This window comes from Sporisorium graminicola, chromosome SGRAM_12 (assembly GCF_005498985.1).
Source record: "Sporisorium graminicola strain CBS 10092 chromosome SGRAM_12, whole genome shotgun sequence".
NCBI lineage: Eukaryota > Fungi > Basidiomycota > Ustilaginomycetes > Ustilaginales > Ustilaginaceae > Sporisorium > Sporisorium graminicola.
The window spans coordinates 891883-909454 of record NC_043722.1 but is presented as its reverse complement, the minus strand read 5'-3'; the positions used below and the strand labels follow the sequence as shown (position 1 = coordinate 909454).

General features: G+C 54.2%; 3 protein-coding genes across 3 annotated transcripts; 2 read left to right on the top strand and 1 right to left on the bottom strand.

The window, feature by feature from the left end:
• Positions 1–7097: 7097 nt before the first annotated feature.
• Positions 7098–8822, top strand: EX895_001863 (uncharacterized protein; the record flags this gene model as incomplete). The annotated part of the gene is made up of 1 exon (XM_029882462.1): positions 7098–8822. The coding sequence occupies one exon, from the start codon at positions 7098–7100 to the stop codon at positions 8820–8822; it is 1725 nt and encodes a 574-aa protein (XP_029741317.1).
• Positions 8823–12704: 3882 nt separating this feature from the next.
• Positions 12705–16085, top strand: EX895_001862 (uncharacterized protein; the record flags this gene model as incomplete). Its single annotated transcript, XM_029882461.1, has 1 exon — positions 12705–16085. One exon carries the CDS (start codon positions 12705–12707, stop codon positions 16083–16085), a length of 3381 nt encoding a protein of 1126 aa, XP_029741316.1.
• An 898-nt stretch (positions 16086–16983) lies between these two features.
• On the bottom strand, positions 16984–17343 carry EX895_001861 (uncharacterized protein; the record flags this gene model as incomplete). The annotated part of the gene is made up of 1 exon (XM_029882460.1): positions 16984–17343. One exon carries the CDS (start codon positions 17341–17343, stop codon positions 16984–16986), a length of 360 nt encoding a protein of 119 aa, XP_029741315.1.
• Between the last annotated feature and the right edge of the window lie 229 nt (positions 17344–17572).

Below are 17572 nucleotides of genomic sequence, written 5' to 3'. Positions count from 1 at the left end.
CTACATTCACGCTGCCTACTCTTCCTTATTCGTGGCACGAATTGCCCATGCCAACTTTGGTATTCCGTTCACGCGTCGGCGTTGAAATTAGTGCCAAGCGCATTGTATTTACCGTCGTGCGAAGCCCCAGATTCTTAACTAGGCAGGAGATTTATGTTAGATTCGACACAGAGCAGAAGTGGATTTGTGCCTCTCCTGCTATCGGGTTGCTATCAAACAGGGGCTTACACTAAGCTGCCGTCACTCCAAATCGACGCTCGCTCTGACAAAATACCCAATACCGTCTGTGACATTCGATCTTCCCAGTGCACATTAGGAAGCATTTTATCTTATGCAGGGTCCTCAGTGTACAAAGCCGTCCGGTCCGGTGCCAGACTCGAGCTAGCAATGAAGAACAAGGCAACTGCCCCTTGTTATGTTGGAGCACTTGGCCGATGCTAATTATGACGCGGCTCGTCTTTATGCACATCTCTCTGCTCGTGGCTGCTTGTGTGCCATCTGTCTGTCTTAAGTATGAACTTCCGGCAGAACTTATTGCAAGTCTCTCACTATCGAGACGGGCACCACAAAAAAACTCGCGAGACGCTGCTCCCCCACCTCTTCCGTGCTACGCAGTCTTTGCGGTATTTATGCGAGCTCGGATCATAAAGAAAGACGTCGGTTTGCTTGAGGTCAGTGTGACGTTGAACCAAATCTTCCATTGCAAAAACGGGGAAGGACACCGTTGTGTCAGTCTATGGGCTCCTTCTGCGGCTCTCACCCGCCAAAATGTGCATCCACAATTCCTGCAATTTCCTTCACATCGGCTGCTCTTCATGCTAGCGTATGGGCTTTTTGTTGTGTCTCGTTGCAAGCGGGCTCCACCCTGTCATGCAATGCTTGCGGTGATCCTCATCACGGAGGCGCCTTGGGTCGATGTGCGCATTATCGTGTCACGCCGCGCTTGTCCAAACGCCACACGTTTCGAGCCGATCTTATCCCTGTCTATAAGCGAGAAAAGCTCAGTTCAAATCAATTTAAACTTGACACGCGCGCTTGCCCTCCAGACGGAGGGCAAGCGAACAAAAGAAAAGAACCCCTGGCTCATCGCAGGATCTTTGCTCTCGCGCACACGTGTCGCTATTCTGCGCGCGCGCTTGTGACGAGCCCAGGTGTCATAGTGTCGCAGTGTTGGTCTCTCTTGCTTTCTTTCCCGAGCTGTCCAATGCACATCGCCCCGTCGCCCAATCATATTCAAAAAGAAAAAAAGGTCAGCGCCCGTCAGCAGGAAGCCCTTCAAGACCTCTTCGCCTGTGCAACTTAACTCACACGGAACTGACGGGCCGATGGCCGATGAACTGCGTGCTGATCGCTTGTGATTGCATTCCGTGGACCATGAACAATCGCAACTGCAAGAGATCGCTAAACTTTAATACCGGCACGGGAGTCGGACGATCTGCATCGAGCAAACTATCGTCCGGCTGTAGCGTACGTCGCACCGCCCTGCAAGCGCAGTTCGTGTATTCTGCCGAGAAACCCGAGTGGCAAAATGCGAGACGGGTAAGTGAGGTGCACCGGCGATGACCCGGAAAGTCATGAGCAGCGGCTCTGCTCAAGACTCTTTCAAGGCAGGGTAAGGAGAAGAGACGAGAGGAGTCAGCAGCATTCCTCGGAAGGACAGCAAAGCCAAGTTAAGCAAGTCGTGGGAAAAGCTGCTCCTCGCTTCGCAAGCGAACCAGACAGACAGACGCACAAACGGGGACGGGAACGCGGGGGCCTGAAGATTTTATTTAATACAGTAAAAGGCCAATTGCCAGCCCGAAAAATGAAATTAGATGTGCCAGAAAAGAAGAAGTGAAAAACCAAGACTGCAAAAGGAAGAACGAGCCGTAACTTGAAAGGATGGGGCCCAGGCTTGAATCATGTTCCTGTCCCGCGCCACGACATTTGGAAAAGAGCCAAGACCATCTCGCTACACCAAATACGTGAGAGCGGTGGCAAACGCTGCACCAAGCAAACGCGGGAAAGCAGCTTGCTTGCAGCTCAAGCCCCAGCTTGGAGAGAACGCCGTGCCTTTGTGTGCATGGAGAGAGCAGATTTCCTGGCGCCGTTGGCGTGTCTCAGCTGGCATGTCTCACCCGACAGAGTTCTGTTCTCGGACTCCGGCAACGTCAGAGCGACGCCGTAACGCAATCTCGCAACTCGCGTCCTGCTTCACACACGGCGAAAAGTCGGCGGGGTCGAAGTCTAATCAACTGTATCACATTCTGCAATCGGAGCCGCACTACCTTTCCGCGCTGTGATGACCAGCCTGTCAAGTTGCTCAGACCCAAGTATGCAGGAGGTGACGCGGCTGGCGGAGCACTGGCTCGGTCGATAGCACGCGGTCTACGACGGGGCAAGCGGTAGTGCCGCTGTTCACCCTTTCCACTACAGACCTCAAGCGAGCAAGTACAACCGCCCGTTCGCTTAGCCTCCGTGTGGCGGGTGGCAACGACATGTGGTACGGATCGGAGGGAGCGTGGGAGCTTGTCACACCACCGCACGCTCTTCCTATCACTCCCACTCGCTCGCCTCGCCTCGTTTCCGCCATTTTCTTAGGTCGTCGACACAAACGCTCGAGGCTTTCAAACGTTGCCAAGTTCCGACGGACGGGTCAAAGCCACGTTGCTGACTGTACATCCCTCTTTCCAGAACGAAAGAGAGAGATTTGGTGGACAGCAGCCGAAACTCGGGTGAAACCTGTCAGCTCTGTCGGAGCAACCAAGTGAGATCCGGTTCGTCGATCCCACTTGTCAAAATCAGCGGCTCTTCCCCACTCTTTGCGATACAGCACAGTCGATCCAATCGTCTGCTGCAGTCTTATTGATTTGTGGCTGAAGATCAGAAACCCCTTGCAGTGCGACCAGAAGCAGAAAGGTGGAGGCTGTCGTCCGACCTCCGATAGAATCGCATTGTTCTTTCTGGTGCGGAAGAGACATGGGGAAAGGCAAGTTTTTTTTTTTTTCTCACGCCAAAGTTTGAGGGTGGAGAAATCTTATGCGCCCAGGCCAGATTCACTGAACCTTATCTCGACCTGGAAAGATAAACTTTCACAAGGTTCGCCCACTGTCATTCTTTCCTTTCTCACATCTTGCCAGAAAGAAATAAAGATGATTGGAGGGGAAAGGTCAATTCCATTGTCAATTCCGGCGATTTTCCGCTCCTCACGCCACAGACACCGCTGCACCGTCAATGACTCGCCACGGACTGGCAACGGAGCGGGAAACTCTCTATCGCTCAAGCTGGCGCACAGCAGCCAGTTGTTTGTGTTGGTACAGCGAAACGGCACTGAGATGGAGAGGCAATGGTGTAACGTTAGCGGCCAGGGCGGGCGGGAAGGAATAAAGCTTGGTCGATTGCGGAGCGGTCAAACGCAGGCACAGCTTCAATAACTTATGGCTGTAAAGTGCAGCGGGCTCTGTCGTCCTTCTACCGCACCACCGCGCATGAAAGACAGAACAAAATGTTTGCTGCTGCTGCTGCTGCTGCTGCTATTGCCGGTAGTGACACATCCCAAACAATGGCTGCTACCGACAAGCGAGCCGCCGTGCGCGTCCGAGCCCTCATGTAATGGCTCTCTCGCTTCCAAGGTGACATTTGACGTGATCAAAGACGCCGAGGGACAGGGTGGAAGGCAGGCAAGATTCACGTTGGTCTTGCTTCACATGTTAGCAAGTCGCATCTGGTCCTCGACAGTACCATGCAGTTTCGGATCCCTTCAACCCGCAACGGAGATCTTCAGCCTAGTGCAACTCTGCTGGGTGGCATTTAGCTTGGTTGTTCCGTGAGTGACGCAAACAGCGTTCACATCCGATATGCGCGTCGCTTGACCTTAAGCAACATGGGCCTCTTATTGTGTCTCGCCGACACCCCGATCCAGAGCAGTGACTGTTCTTTCTCCCTCGAATCTGAGATGGAAGCTCCTCGCGCCTCCATGTCGCGCTCTTGGGGTGGTCCCGGCCATTCCAACAATTCGAGCGACGATGTTCCGGGTCCACCATGTGCATGATTGATACTCCTCTAGTTGCACCTGACGAGTGACGCTCGATTTGTAAGGAGCAGCGGGTGCATCCTAAGACTAGGCTTGAAGGAAAGGTCGCAAGGAGGGGGTAACTTATTGGAAAAGCCGGAAAAACAAATATGTAAATCCCATCCAAAATAAAGGGAACGCAAAATTGAACCATGAAAAAAAGCAATTCGGCCAGCCATTGTGACTGAAACCAATGTAGCTGTCACTTGTCGGCCGCCAAGCCGAGCATGTCTCAGTGAGTGATAGTTGGCACGTGCGCCATTTGCCAATACAGTAGCAAACCTGAAACTCGGACCATCACCAGTCTTCGACCGCGCTACGACGACGACGATACCCTGACCGATCGACAGCTGCGACGATCACACGGGCACCGTCGTTCGCCGGCGCAGGAACGATTGGCACCGATAGAACGAGGGCCAGGAAGTCTTGTTCTTTGGCTCAAGGTTTCGAAGCGACTGTAATTTCGATCTTTGCACGCATTCTTGAACAGCGCTGTACCCGAGCCAACGGCAGCGCAGCGCGACCGTGCCAGCCGTATCAACAGTATTGCGAGCGAGCGAACCAACAAGATAGATGAAGGCGTGCGAGCACTGTTCCGGCAAGTGACCGAGTCCACCGCCGCTTGGTCGCTCTTCTGTTCTCGTCGCGTTGGAACCCCGCCAAAAGTGGCTGCTCTTCCACGCTGTTCACTGTCTTTTGCGTTGTACTGAACTGTTTAATTTTATCAATGCGAATTAGAAATTGGGAATAAGAATCGCGTGCAGAGGTCGCGCATTTGAGATGAGAATTCGGCCACCACAAGGTTGGGCTTCTGTTGTCCAAATTGAACCATCTCGCCGTCCCTTGCTTGACGCTGCATCCCAGTTGGTTTGATCCAAACAATTGGGACCTGAGTCAGATTGCTGCAGGGAAGCATGAGCCAAATATGACCTCGATGGCTCTTGCATGCATCTGCTTGCTCTTTCGGAGTTCAAGCAACTCTCTCTCTCTCTCTCACTGGAGGCGATCTCGCACAAGTACTCACGGTGAGATCAAGTGATGTCCTCGAGCGGAGAGTCAGAGGCAAGTGGAGCGGAGAGTAGAGACTGAACGAGGATGCAAAAGCAGGGCAATTTCTGCTAAGGCAGGCAAACATTCCGTGGTTCGCAAACAGTCGAGCTAGCTAGATCTGGGCGGCTTTTGGGGTTTCGACTGCCTGCTGCAGTAACTAGCTCGCGAGGCAGATCTCCATTCCTTATGCACCAGAAAATTTGCCTTGATGTGCAGTGAGTTAGTCGAAGTCGAATTAATTTGAGTAATGTTTAGTGAGCAAATTGCATGCTTGCCGAACTTGCAGTTTGTACTGTAGTACGCTCCTTGCTGGTCTGCAAACTCCAGCTGGTTCCTCACTACGAGGTACTCCACCGTTGAATATGACTGCAGATCGTACCTACAGCGCACCCAAGGCGGGGGGTTACAGTCCATCCGGAGCCCCTTGCTTTTCGCGCCTCTCTATTCTCCGCTAGCCTTGGCGGTTTGCTTTCGCCTTTTTTCGAATTTTTCTTTTTGGCGATTGCTGTCAACGAGCGTAAGAAACCAAAGAAAAGAAAAAGCCTCTTTCCGCTGCCAGCTCATCGCACTTGCCCGCCTTCCTCTTTGGGACGGTTGATTGACCTGCAGCCATTGTGCTCCATCTTAGCCGAGTTTCGTCGCAAAAAAGGGGCAACAAGAGCAAAAGAGCGAAAGAAAAGAACAAGAATTGAAAGATCCCTAAGCGCTCCTGTCAGTTCAAGCGCTTCATTCCTCACTTTTATTTTTATTTTTATATTTCTTTTTCTTCTTCTTCATTTTGGGTTTCAAGCGCGTGATGCACCATCGCAGCACGCCACCATGCAGTTCGACAAGATCCAGAGACAGCTTGTCTGCCTCTGCTTACCGCTGTCCCGAACCCACATCCTGTCCGCCTGCCCCGCCCGCCCATCAGCTTTGAGTGAGATGGATAGACATGTCTTTCTCGCTGTCCCACTGCGCCGATCAGTGCTGCTTCTCTGCTGTCACCGAGTGTTCGTGCAAACGCATAGGTGCATTCGCCACCCAACTCCCGTTCACCCATATCCATACCCGTTTCTCTTGAATATGCGCTTCTGCTTCCCGTTCAGCCAGATGCAGTTCCCGCTTCTTTTGCAGTCACTCTTCCCACCATCCTCGCCCCCGTCCAGCCGCCAGACTCAACTTGCGATCATCAGACCCACATCTCGCTGTCTTTGGTTTGCGATTCGTGCTTGGTGGGTGGGTGGCGGCGAGCAGACGTCCATTTGTGCCTGAAGTGCGTCTGCTCCGATGCCTCCGTTCCTTGTACAGCAGTCCAAAAAGAGACCGGAACGGTAGCGAATCAATCGACTGTATCTGTTCTGTTGCCCACTTTCGCCTGTCTGGCTTCCGAGTGTGTGGGCTAGTGCCGTGCACCCGTCAATGTCACTCTCCAGCACGTTGCGTTCCTCTCATTGCGTTTATGGTTCAGCGGTACATTCGCCAACTGTCTCCGCTATTCCGCTCGACTAGCGCGCTTCCCTGCACAGTCGATGCCGCTTCCACAGTCACACGCAATACGGTAGACCCTGGTAACAAGGTCGTGCCCAAGCTATGTCCAAAGCCTCCGAGCCTCCCAGCCACCGACTGCTCGAGGATCCTCTCCTCGCTGGAATCATACAAAACCAATCTGCCTCGTACCCTTTGCACTCCTTGACATTCTTTCCCCCGTACCGCTCCCTCGATACCCTTCCCGCATCCCTTCCCTTTCCTCGCCTTGCACTCACGCCCATCCCGCATCAGCCTCGTTCATCTCGTTTGCTCTTCCAAAACCAAAGCGCACCCTTTCACGCTCAACTCAACACATTGCACAGGCTTCTTACCTCTCATCTCTCGCCCTCTCTCTCTAATCGCATCCAACGTAATCATCACCAGCAACGCTTTCCTGCTTCCATTATCGTCTTTTGCTAGGCTTTGTCTCTCCTACCCTACTTGCTCCAGATAATCCTTGCTCCTTGCTTCATTCTTAATTGACATCATGTACGGTTCACTGGCTACTGCTGACCAGCTCTTGTCCAACGTCCAGAACCCTGGCCACAACTCTCTTGGCCTCCTTGGCAGCCTCTCTCCCGAGGACCATCCCGTCGACTCGATCGCCATGTCGCACTCGCACTCCATCCCAGCATTCACCGGCCTTCATGTGACTGGCATGCCACAGTCCTCGTATGGCGCCAGACGCGGCTCGGTCAGCTCGGCTGCCTCGTCGTCATGTCTCAGTCTCGAACACGCTTTAGATTACTCGGCGGCCTATATATCTTACTCGCCTCGCTCCTTCACCCTGGGCGAGTCCCCCATGAACCTGCCTGGCTCGCTCACCTCGCTGTCTGGCCGCGAGAGCCTTGCTCTTGGCACGCCCGGAACGTACGGCCATGCCGACCTGCCTGCTTCGTACTCCAATCAGGCAGCGTTTCGGCCTGAGCAGCACATTGCGCTGCTCGCTCTCTCGCACGGTCAGGACGAGTTCAGCCTCGACATGCCTCCGCCGTCGACATTCAGGCGCAGAGCTGCTCACTCGTTCGACGTCTCGATGCTTCCCGCTCAGCATACCCAGCCCAACTTATTCAGTCACTCGCAAAGGATGAACGAGTCGGACGGCTCGGAAGAGACCATGCCCATGCCCATGCCCACCTCCACCTCGACAGGCACGTTCTCGGGACAGTCGGTCATCAACCTCAGTGAAGGCTTCCGCGCTGCCCAGGTGCCCGTCACTCCACAGCATTCCATGGCCGGCCGTGCCTCGCTCGTGCCCGCTTCCTGCGTGTTTACTCCCGGTCAATCCTACTCTCCGAGCTTGACACTCGACCACTCGATCCGAGTTGATTTCTCCAACCCCAGTTCGCCCTTCTACCCTTCGGCGGTCGCGCGTCGAAGGCTCACTAGTGCCGACCATGTTCACAGCGACTTGTATGCGCCTCACGAGATGAGCACGCTGAGCAAGAATACGCCGCCTCGGCTCAGCCTCTCGGACATCAACGGTCTTCACAAGCACGAGCCCAGCTTCCAGCCCGACCTCGCCTTCTGCGATCACTTCCAGAGCCCGCCGAGCTTCCAGCCGCACCGATCCAGTTTACCTGACATGTCGTCCGCTGGCATGACGGCGTCGGTCATGTCGAGGGTCGCTTCGGCGCCCACGTCGAGTCCCATGCCTCAGCTCACTCGCTCGTCGGCGTCGTCCGAGGCTTCTTTTTTCGCCTCGTTCCCATCAACGCCTTCGTCGTCGATCGCCTCGGCCGTCGAGGGTCGCAGGGCAAGCTACATGTATCCCACCACTCCTACTAACGACTTGATGTCGCCCGGCATTGATCCTTACTACAGCGCTCCTCAGATGTCGAGTCACCGCAGTAACAGCATGATCTCGCTTGGCTCGCCTATCAACGACAGTGGCTTCGGCTCGATGCTCCATGGCCGAAGTTGCAGTGTCTCTGGCTCGGTGACACGCACTACGCCTCGGGGTCGTGTTCGCAATGCGGGTCCTCCTCCTTTGATTGTCAGCTCGGCGGATAAGCTGCACGTCTGCCGCTGCGGTAAGCGCTTCAAGAGGATGGAGCATCTGAACCGACACAACCGCATGCACACGCAGGAGCGTCCGCACAAGTGCCCCGTCGAGGCGTGCGGCAAGTTCTTTGGTCGCTCGGACAACCTCGCGCAGCACCTCAAGACGCACTTCCGACCCACTGGGCTCGTTGGAGCTTCTCCCGCTTAACACTGGATCGGACAAGTACGACAACAACGAGTCTCGTCACGATCCTTACGCCGCTGCTACTGTCGCCCAGGCTGCCGAGTAGGGACGAAGACCAATTTTCGTTCAACCCCAGTCACGACGCGTCTGATACAGAGGAAGTGCTCTGAAAATAGAATCTGGCGAGCGAAACATAGAGCGATTCGTCTGTTGAATTCTTACCTCTGCTTGGCCTCTCACATCTCAGTTTCCTGGAGCAAATTTCGCTACCCTGGCCAGAACAATTAGATTAAGTATGCTTGGCGCAAGCAAAAGGCCGACTAAATTGAGCGCGCTACTTCACTTGTGTTTCAGGAGACTTCTTGGAGGTGGATCTGTCGAGAGGAACCCGCTGGGTTCACGTGCAAGCAGCAAAAATGCAAATTCATGCAGGGTCTTCGTCAAAATGCGGTGTTTCTTGAGGTTGTTCGCGTTGAAGTAAATTTTTGTACTGTCGGCTACTTCGATTTGTCGCAGCGACACTGTGTCGCCAGCTTCATTCAAAGTGGACCTCCTGTTCGATCGACAATTGCAGGCCGGCCTTCCGACATGTGGTTGGCTTCGTCGCTGCTGGCGATGGCCGAGTGTAACAAGATCGAGAAAGCCTGGAAAGTGGGTTTGTCCACCAGACGCATCGTCAAGGCATCGCTGTCAAGGACCTGCTCACCGAAGCATCGCTCAAGCAGAACAATCTTTCTCGCTCGCTCGAGGCGCTTAATCAGACATGATTGAGACAGCTCAGCCCTTCGTGACCACCCTTCCATCGCCCTTTCCATGACCGCGAATCCCGCCTGGTGGAACGCCTTAGTTTCAGGCCACGGTGGAGTTCCTTCGCTATTTTGCGCAACGAGCCTGACAAAACATTTGCCAAGTTGTGCGTAAGCCTCGTATACCCTCTTCGTTGCCGACATTTGTTCGATCTCTCGATCGAGGAGCTGACCAAGCACGTCTCTTACCGCAGCGCCAGCGAAATTGCTCTGAGCTTCATGTTCAGCCGCGGTGCTGGCAGGCCGAGCTGAGGCATGACAGAGCATGAGCGATGGTTCTCGTCCAACAGTATGATGCTTTTTGAACAGCTTCTGCAGGAAGAGTGTATGCCGTGTGCAAGCTTCTTGAGCTGGAGCTCTAGTTTGACCCTTTCCTTTCGATCCTCGACGACACCGATGCCTCTTCGCTGCTTCTTGAACCTCTGAAGGCTTTGCAGCAATTGGCGTTTGGATGGATGTTGCCGACGGTAGAATCTTTGTAGGCGGGTTGTATGAGTCAGCCACTTGTGTAGTACTTCGACAGAATGTCAAGGACCAGACCTACCCGATAGCCTTTATTGCGATAGACGAAGCTGAAGTACTGAGATCGATTGTCAGTCCGTTCAACCTGAATTCCGCTTGCGCGGAGAGCACTGAAGACCGCCGCAAAGATGATTGCGACATTCTCAGCGCGGTTCGCGGAGTTGGCAGGCGATACATACGATTGAATGGACTCGATGAGTTCTGACATCCCTGGCACCGCCTCAACTTCATGAGGGGAGACCATTAGCTCGATTTCCGCTGGCATGGTTGAATGAGATTCGGGATTACCAGCGTCCATGGCGTCTTCCTAGAAGGTAGCTATCTGTATCTACGTCTCGTAGACGATCAATGTTTCAAGCTGCCTTGTCAATCTTGAATTTGGAAGGGATATATATATATATATACGCATGGTTGTCTTCGTTCCAGCAATCTTTCGAGAGCTGAGCAGCTACTGTGCTTAATGAGAACACAGTCGCAGATAAAGTGCAAGTCTTTTCTTGTGCTTCATACACAAAAGCTAGTGAGAGCAGGTCGCAACTATCTCGTTGAAGTGCCAAAATGATTGACTCTACGTAGACGATAATGGATTCCACGGCGCGATGCCTGTGCTAGATATTTGGCCGCCCGCCCCATCCAAAAGATCGCAGGCTTTTGATTTCTGTTGCGAGCTACAAAAAAGTTTGGACCTACCGGGACGTATGCACACCAATCTTTGCGCAGTCACAAGAGCAAACGACGGTGAAGAATCCTTGCCAAGTCTTTGCATGAAGCAGAAGCACTTCGGAAGGGCTCGAGCCGTGACTGCTGTGATAGGGTCGACCCGCGCTCGATTATCAAAGCTTGGCTCCGGCTCGGCCGCAATTCGCTGCATCACGAAATCTGCAAAGGATTGGATAGACTGATTTTTGTATTGATTTGCTTTGTATTCGCTGAATTGCTGTCAAACAAGGCGGACCCTAGCCGACAGGGTTCGTTCTAGAACGTCGCTTGTCTGGCCTCGAATGAATCGCTGCTGCTCTTTTCCATGGACAACTGTTGAGTCTCCTGCAGCCTCGCGTGCGTGTGGGAGAGTCGGGCACCTCATTTTTCTTCCCATGTCCGGCTATCTTTAGCGCACAGACGATAACCCTCTCTCGCTCTTATAAGCACCCCATCAAATACTTTTCCCATATCTCATATTTCCTCCCTCGTCCACCTGGATTTGCTTCAGTCCAAAATACAGCTGTCAAGACCATCGGGATTGGCCACGTCCGCCTTGACTGTCTGCCTCGCATTTGCACCTGTTATTGCCGCTGCTGCAAACAAGCGGCCAAGCATGCGCTTCTGCAATCAGGATGGCAGCATCTTGCCCGCAGCTCCCGCCTCACTTTGTCGCAGCGCCGATTTCACGTTTGCGTTCCAACTTGTTTTCCTCCAGCTTCTGCCCGCGCTGCTCTACATCGCTCTTGGGTCTCTCGACGTTATATTCACCGGGAGCAGCAAGCCCAAGTACCTCTCGACGGCAGCGGGCCCAAACAAGAACCTCTGCACTCGAAGCGCGCTGCTCAGGCTCGCAGCACCCGCTCTACTTGTCATCATCGCGCTTGTGCGCCTTTTCGTCTTCTTGACGACAGAAGCAGTGCACAACGCGCTCGAGCCCGTGTACAGGTTGCTCATACCGGCCCTCGTTGCCAAACTAGTAGCTGCAGCTCTTCTTGCAGTACGTGCACACGTCCTTTGGCGTCGTCAATCACGTCCTAGCACCACTAATGTGGTCTTCTTGGCCGTCAGCCTCATTTTTGATGCAGTCTGGATAAGGAGTCTAGCAAGATCTGGCTTTGTCTCAACCGCAGCTTTTGCTGTGTCGTTCGTTGGCGTCGTCGTCTCACTTATCTGCTTGGCCGTCGAGTGTCTGTCAAAACGAGCGCTGCTCATCCACACTTGGAACCAACGTCGATCCAACTCGATACAAGACGACGACAACATCGCCCACCAACTCACTCAGCTGTCCGACGTGAAACCTTCTCGGGCTCTTACCGCGAGCGTTCTTTCGCGCGCTGCTCATCTCTGGCTCCTGCCCACCATCTGGCGTGGCCGCAATCGAGAGTTGACCTTGGACCACTTAGAACAACCCGACGATCCCGCCCAAGTGCTAACCGACATTGACAACTTCCAACGCAGATGGCACCATGTCTGCGCCAAAAGTGTTGGCCGTCCGGAACCTAATGCGCTCGCTTGGACAGTCCTCTACACGTTTCGATTTACTTTTCTTCGACCTGTGTTACCCAAACTGCTTTTCATCGCCGTGTCTTTCGTGCAACCTTTCTTGATCGAAAGCACCACGTCTTACCTTCGTAGCACGACTCAGCCGCAAGCTGCCGAACCAAGCTACCATGGTTGGGGGCTCGTCGCAGCTTACGCTCTTGTATACTCTCTCACAGCCCTGCTCACAGCCCACTACCAGTCGATCGTTGACGACTCGGCGTGTAGAGTTCGTCGAACGCTAGTTTCCATCATCTATCAAAAATCTCTTCTACTCAGTCACGAGGCTGCATCTTCGACGGGTGCCGGAGGCGCAACTACGCTCATCAGCGCCGACATGGAACGCGTATGCAATGGCATCGTCTTGATCCACGAAATCTGGGCGGCTCTGCTACAAATCGGCATTGCACTTTGGCTAGCATACGATCAAATCTCGTTTGCTTTCCTTGTCCCCGTTGTCATGACCGTGATCAGCATCGTTCTCACCACCTATATCAGTAACCGAATGCGCTCTATCGTCGTGCAATGGACAAAAGCCATGCAGACTCGCGTCAAGACTGTCACAAACGTCATGAACAACATCACTTCAATCAAGCTCTCATCCAGGTTCTCCACTATCACCTACCACCTGTCTTTGCTCAGAGAGGTGGAGTTGGCCGCGTTCAAAGCGGCCATGTGGGTCGCAACCTTGTTGGTGGTTTCGGCTAACGATTTGGAAAACTACACGACGCTATTAACACTGGTCGCTTACTCGGCCATCGCCCAGAGCAAGGCTGGACAACAGACCCTGGATACCACCAAGCTGTTCACTGTCATTTCGGTGCTGACGTTGCTCCGTAATCCATTGTTCTTGCTGGCGCAGTATGGACCCATGATTCTGGCTGCCTTGGGCGCTTCAGTCGGCATTCGCGACTTCTTACTCAAGCCCGAGCTACCACAGCAGCAAGATCGCGACGTTAACGCTGACGGCAACAGTGCAAATCGCACCGGTTCAATTGTTGTAGCAAGAAACCTCACCCTCAATGCTGGTGGTGGTGGTGGCAAGCTGCTCTTTTCCAAAGTTGACCTTGTCATTAACCGCGGCCAAGTAGCTTGCATCACCGGTGCAACAGGTACGGGCAAAACCACACTCCTTCTCGCCCTCCTCGGCGAAGTTTCTCCACTCAACTCAGACAGCATTGTGATCCAACGCGATCCTGTACATGGAATAGCCTACTGCGCACAATCGGCCTGGCTCCAAGACGCGTCCATTCGTGACAACATCCTCTTTCACTCGCCCTATGACGCCATCCGCTACCAAGCAGTGCAGTGGTGTTTGGACCTCGAGCATGATTTCTCCGCCATGCCCGACGGTGATGCTACCTCTGTTGGTCCCCAAGGCAGCAAGCTTTCGGGCGGTCAAAGAAGTCGAGTGGCGCTAGCGAGGGCCTTGTATAGCAAGAGTCCGCTGATAGTGCTTGACGATCCTCTGGCAGCATTGGACGCCTCGACTAGTGCCAAGGTTGTTTCTCGCCTATTTGCACGTCGGCCCACTGGAGAGCAGGCGGAAGCGACAATGAAGGCGGCGAGGTTGCTGTTGGGCGGTAAAACGGTTGTGCTGGCATGTCATAAGGTTCCTCCTGGTTTGCATCCAGATGTGTCGATCCAGCTTAGCTCGAACAAGGAGACTTGTGAAAGCTTATCACAGATTAAGGTGCAATATGCCCACGAAGGTCAGAGCATAACATTCCCGCCGTACACATCGGCGCTTGGCCACGACGATGATACCGCGCCCTGTTTGCTCGAGAAGACTCCAAGCAACGACGACGTCAAAGCAGTCAAAAAGAAGGCGCCGCACCCACGATCGCAGCTGCAGCCATGGGCAGCATTCAAATTTTATTGTCGCACCGCCGGATGTGGTCGTGTCATCACCTACATCGGCTTCAGCATCTTCGCCGCCATCTCTCTTGCAGCGATCAACCTTTACCTCTACTTCTGGTCCAACGCCAACGATCGACACCCCAATTCCAAGCTCTGGGCGTGGATCGGAGGATACGCAGCTGTGGTCACGCTCAACTCGTTGGCCTTGACAGGACAGATCTACTACCTTTTCGTACGCGTTGCCCAATCGTGTGCTCACAGGATGCACTCTCTGCTTCTCGCTTCAACTCTGGCTGCGCCGCTGTCGTACTTCCTTAACACTTCAGCGGGAAGTATTGTGAACCGATTCAGTCAAGACCTGTTTGTATCGGACAACGATATGACTAAAGCGATCTTCAACGTATCTTCCAACCTGGGTGTAGTACTGGGAAGCGTGGTGCTGCTCTCATTGGCCTCACCTTGGTTCTTGCTCATCCTACCCGTCTTGCTACCAGCGCTTTGGCTGATCAAGAGTTTCTACCTGCAAACCTCGGGGCAAATTCGAAAGTTGGACTTGGAGTCCAAGAGTCCACTGTACACGTTGTTTGGCGAAACGATCGATGGCATCGTCACCATTCGCGCTTTTGCAGGTCATAGGGTTTTTGCCAGGCTGAACGAGGTACTGGTGTCACGCAGTCAAAGGGCATTCTTCTTGAATCTTTCGTTGATGCGTTGGTTGACATTGGTATCTGGCCTGATCGTAGCTGGTATCTCGACTGCATTCTGTGCCCTCAGCGTTGGATTAGCACAGCGCAGCGCGCGAGAGGGAGGTTCAAGTCAGGCCACTGTGGGCTGGGTAGCAGTTGGATTGACACAATTGATGATGCTGACTGCGGCGATCACTATGCTTACCAAGGCGTGGACGCAACTCGAACTGTGCTTGGTTGCCATCGAACGTCTGCAGCAGGTAGCAGCACTAGAGGCGGAAGCTGATCCGCACAAGACCAAGTCGACTACATCTGCAACGGCGTGCGCAGTCGGCGCCAACGTCGTCGCGCGGTCCATCAGTGTCAACCACATCGACCCGGACACGGGCATCCCCACGAAAGTTCTACGTGATCTGTCCTTCACCTTAACACCCGGTGAAAAAGTTGCCGTCGTCGGTCGAACCGGCAGTGGCAAATCGTCGCTCATCTCGGCGCTGCTACGGTTTACACCTCTTTCCTACGGCAGGATTTGGCTCGATGGAGACGACGCAAGCCACATCGGCTTGGCTGAATTGCGGAAGCGTGTATTGGTGCTACCTCAACAGGCAGTGGTGATCTCTAGCTGCACGCTACGTCAGAACCTGTGTTTGCTGGTCGATGAGGATCGCACGCAACCCGCAGACTCGGATCTCTGGCAAGCTCTCAAGCGCGTCTCGTTGGACAGCCTGGCTCTCAAACTCGGCGGCTTGGATACACCTCTAGACCAAGTACAGGGCGACGAGATTCAACTTAGCAACGGCCAAAAGCAATTACTTGCACTCGCTCAACTTATGATCGCCTGCCAAGCCATCCGCACGAGCTACGACGGCGAAAGAGGCACCTTGTTGATCTTGGACGAACCAACAGCGTCCCTGGACGAGGCAGGCGATGAACTGTTGCGCCAACTTTTGCAAGATGCCACTGCGTTTGGGGGCATCACCACATTGATTGTTTCTCATCGCTTCGGTCCTGTCTTGGGTTGCGACAAGGTCTTGCTTTTGCGCAAACAGAACCATGCAGACGAGGCAGAGGACGAGTCGTTCGAGTTTGGACCACCAACTCAGCTGTTTCAAGACAAGGGCTCGGCGTTTGGGGCTCTTGCTCGTGACGCCGGCATTTTCGCTTGGGATTGATCTTGCAAAAGTCACTCACTACATTCATAGCGTTGATCACTTGCGTAGACTAACTTCTCTGCCGGATATTCAACACAAGTTTCTATCATATGTCGACAAACACGGAGAGAGCCTTGGCAAATGAGACCTTTGAACGCCTTGTCGCTCACAACGCCAGGGACAGATCGCCCCCACGCTCGCAGGGCTTGTTACGCGCTCAGCGCGCAGAGGACATTAGCAAAGGAAGCCTTTGTGACCTTGTCTTCCTTGGCTGCACCGGACGTACTCACGACAAAAGGATGCTCATAGGGCGGGACGATGTGGTCGCAACCCTTGAGCCCGGCAGAACTGGTCGCTGGGTCAGTCGATTCCAGAGAGGAGCAGCGTGTATGACTTTGACCTTCTAACCCCCGCAGCTTGACGGAATAGTCTCCCGCAGTCGAGGAGTTCTTTTGAGTCTCGGCGAAAAAGACTGCAAAAGAGCTACCCCACAGATTCTTGGCAAAGGCTGCTATGTCATGAAACGCCAAATCATCGGTCGTTTGGTAGCGCCCAGCGTGACAAGCGCTGTGATCAGACCTTCTTACAGTGAACCTGAAGTCCTAGGGCCATGATATGCGCTTTGGCAGTTGCGGTCAAAAATTTAAGAAGATGAGTTCGGTTGACTTCAAGATGGGTCAAATAGAACAGCGCGGAGTCTTCTGGTGTCCTCAAAGCTATCAAGCTGCAGAGTGTAGCCGATCCAGCAAAGCAAAGACGTGGTTATCGCGCTTAGCAAAGGGGAGGGCTACAGGTAATTCGACGAGTTTCATGGCCACCATCACGCAAGTCGACTTGCGACCGGGGGTGGAACGCAATCGATCGGTCGGTCTGTGCAGCAACAGTGCTGCGATACTTTGTCACTTCAGCTCTGCCACCGTCAATGTTGACCGTCCCGACCCTGCACGGCCCCTTGGTTGTTTGTTCGCTCGGCAACGAGGCTGCGATGCATCACAAGCTCGTGGCGGCCGTCGGGGAGCAGGTCGCCGGGGGCGTCTGTCACGGTGAAGCCTGCCCGCAGGTAGGCACATCGGGCGCGGTGGTTGTTCGGCTTGACGGACAGCTCGAGCCGCTCAGCGCCGTGCTCGGCCATGGCGGAGGCGACGGTGTCGATCAGCCGGCGGGCGAGGCTGCTCCCGCGGGCGGGCGGTGCAACCCACATTGAAATGAGCTCGGCGACTGTAGGGTCGTCCTGGTGCGGGACACCCGAGGCCATGCCGACGAGGTCGTCCCCCTGCATCGCAACCAGGTCGACGGCGCCAGGGAGCGATAGCCGGGAGCGCCATCGGTGTTCTGGAGCGCACTGCCAGTCGGCGAGCGTCGAGCCGAAGGCCTCGGGGGCGTCGGCAAGTGCGGCGAGGCGGATGGAGCGCCAGGCGGCCCAGTCGTCGGCCGTCACGCGGCGGAGCGCAATTGTCTCCATCGAAGCTATTGGGGGGACCAATGCAGACGTATCGATCGAGCTGCAA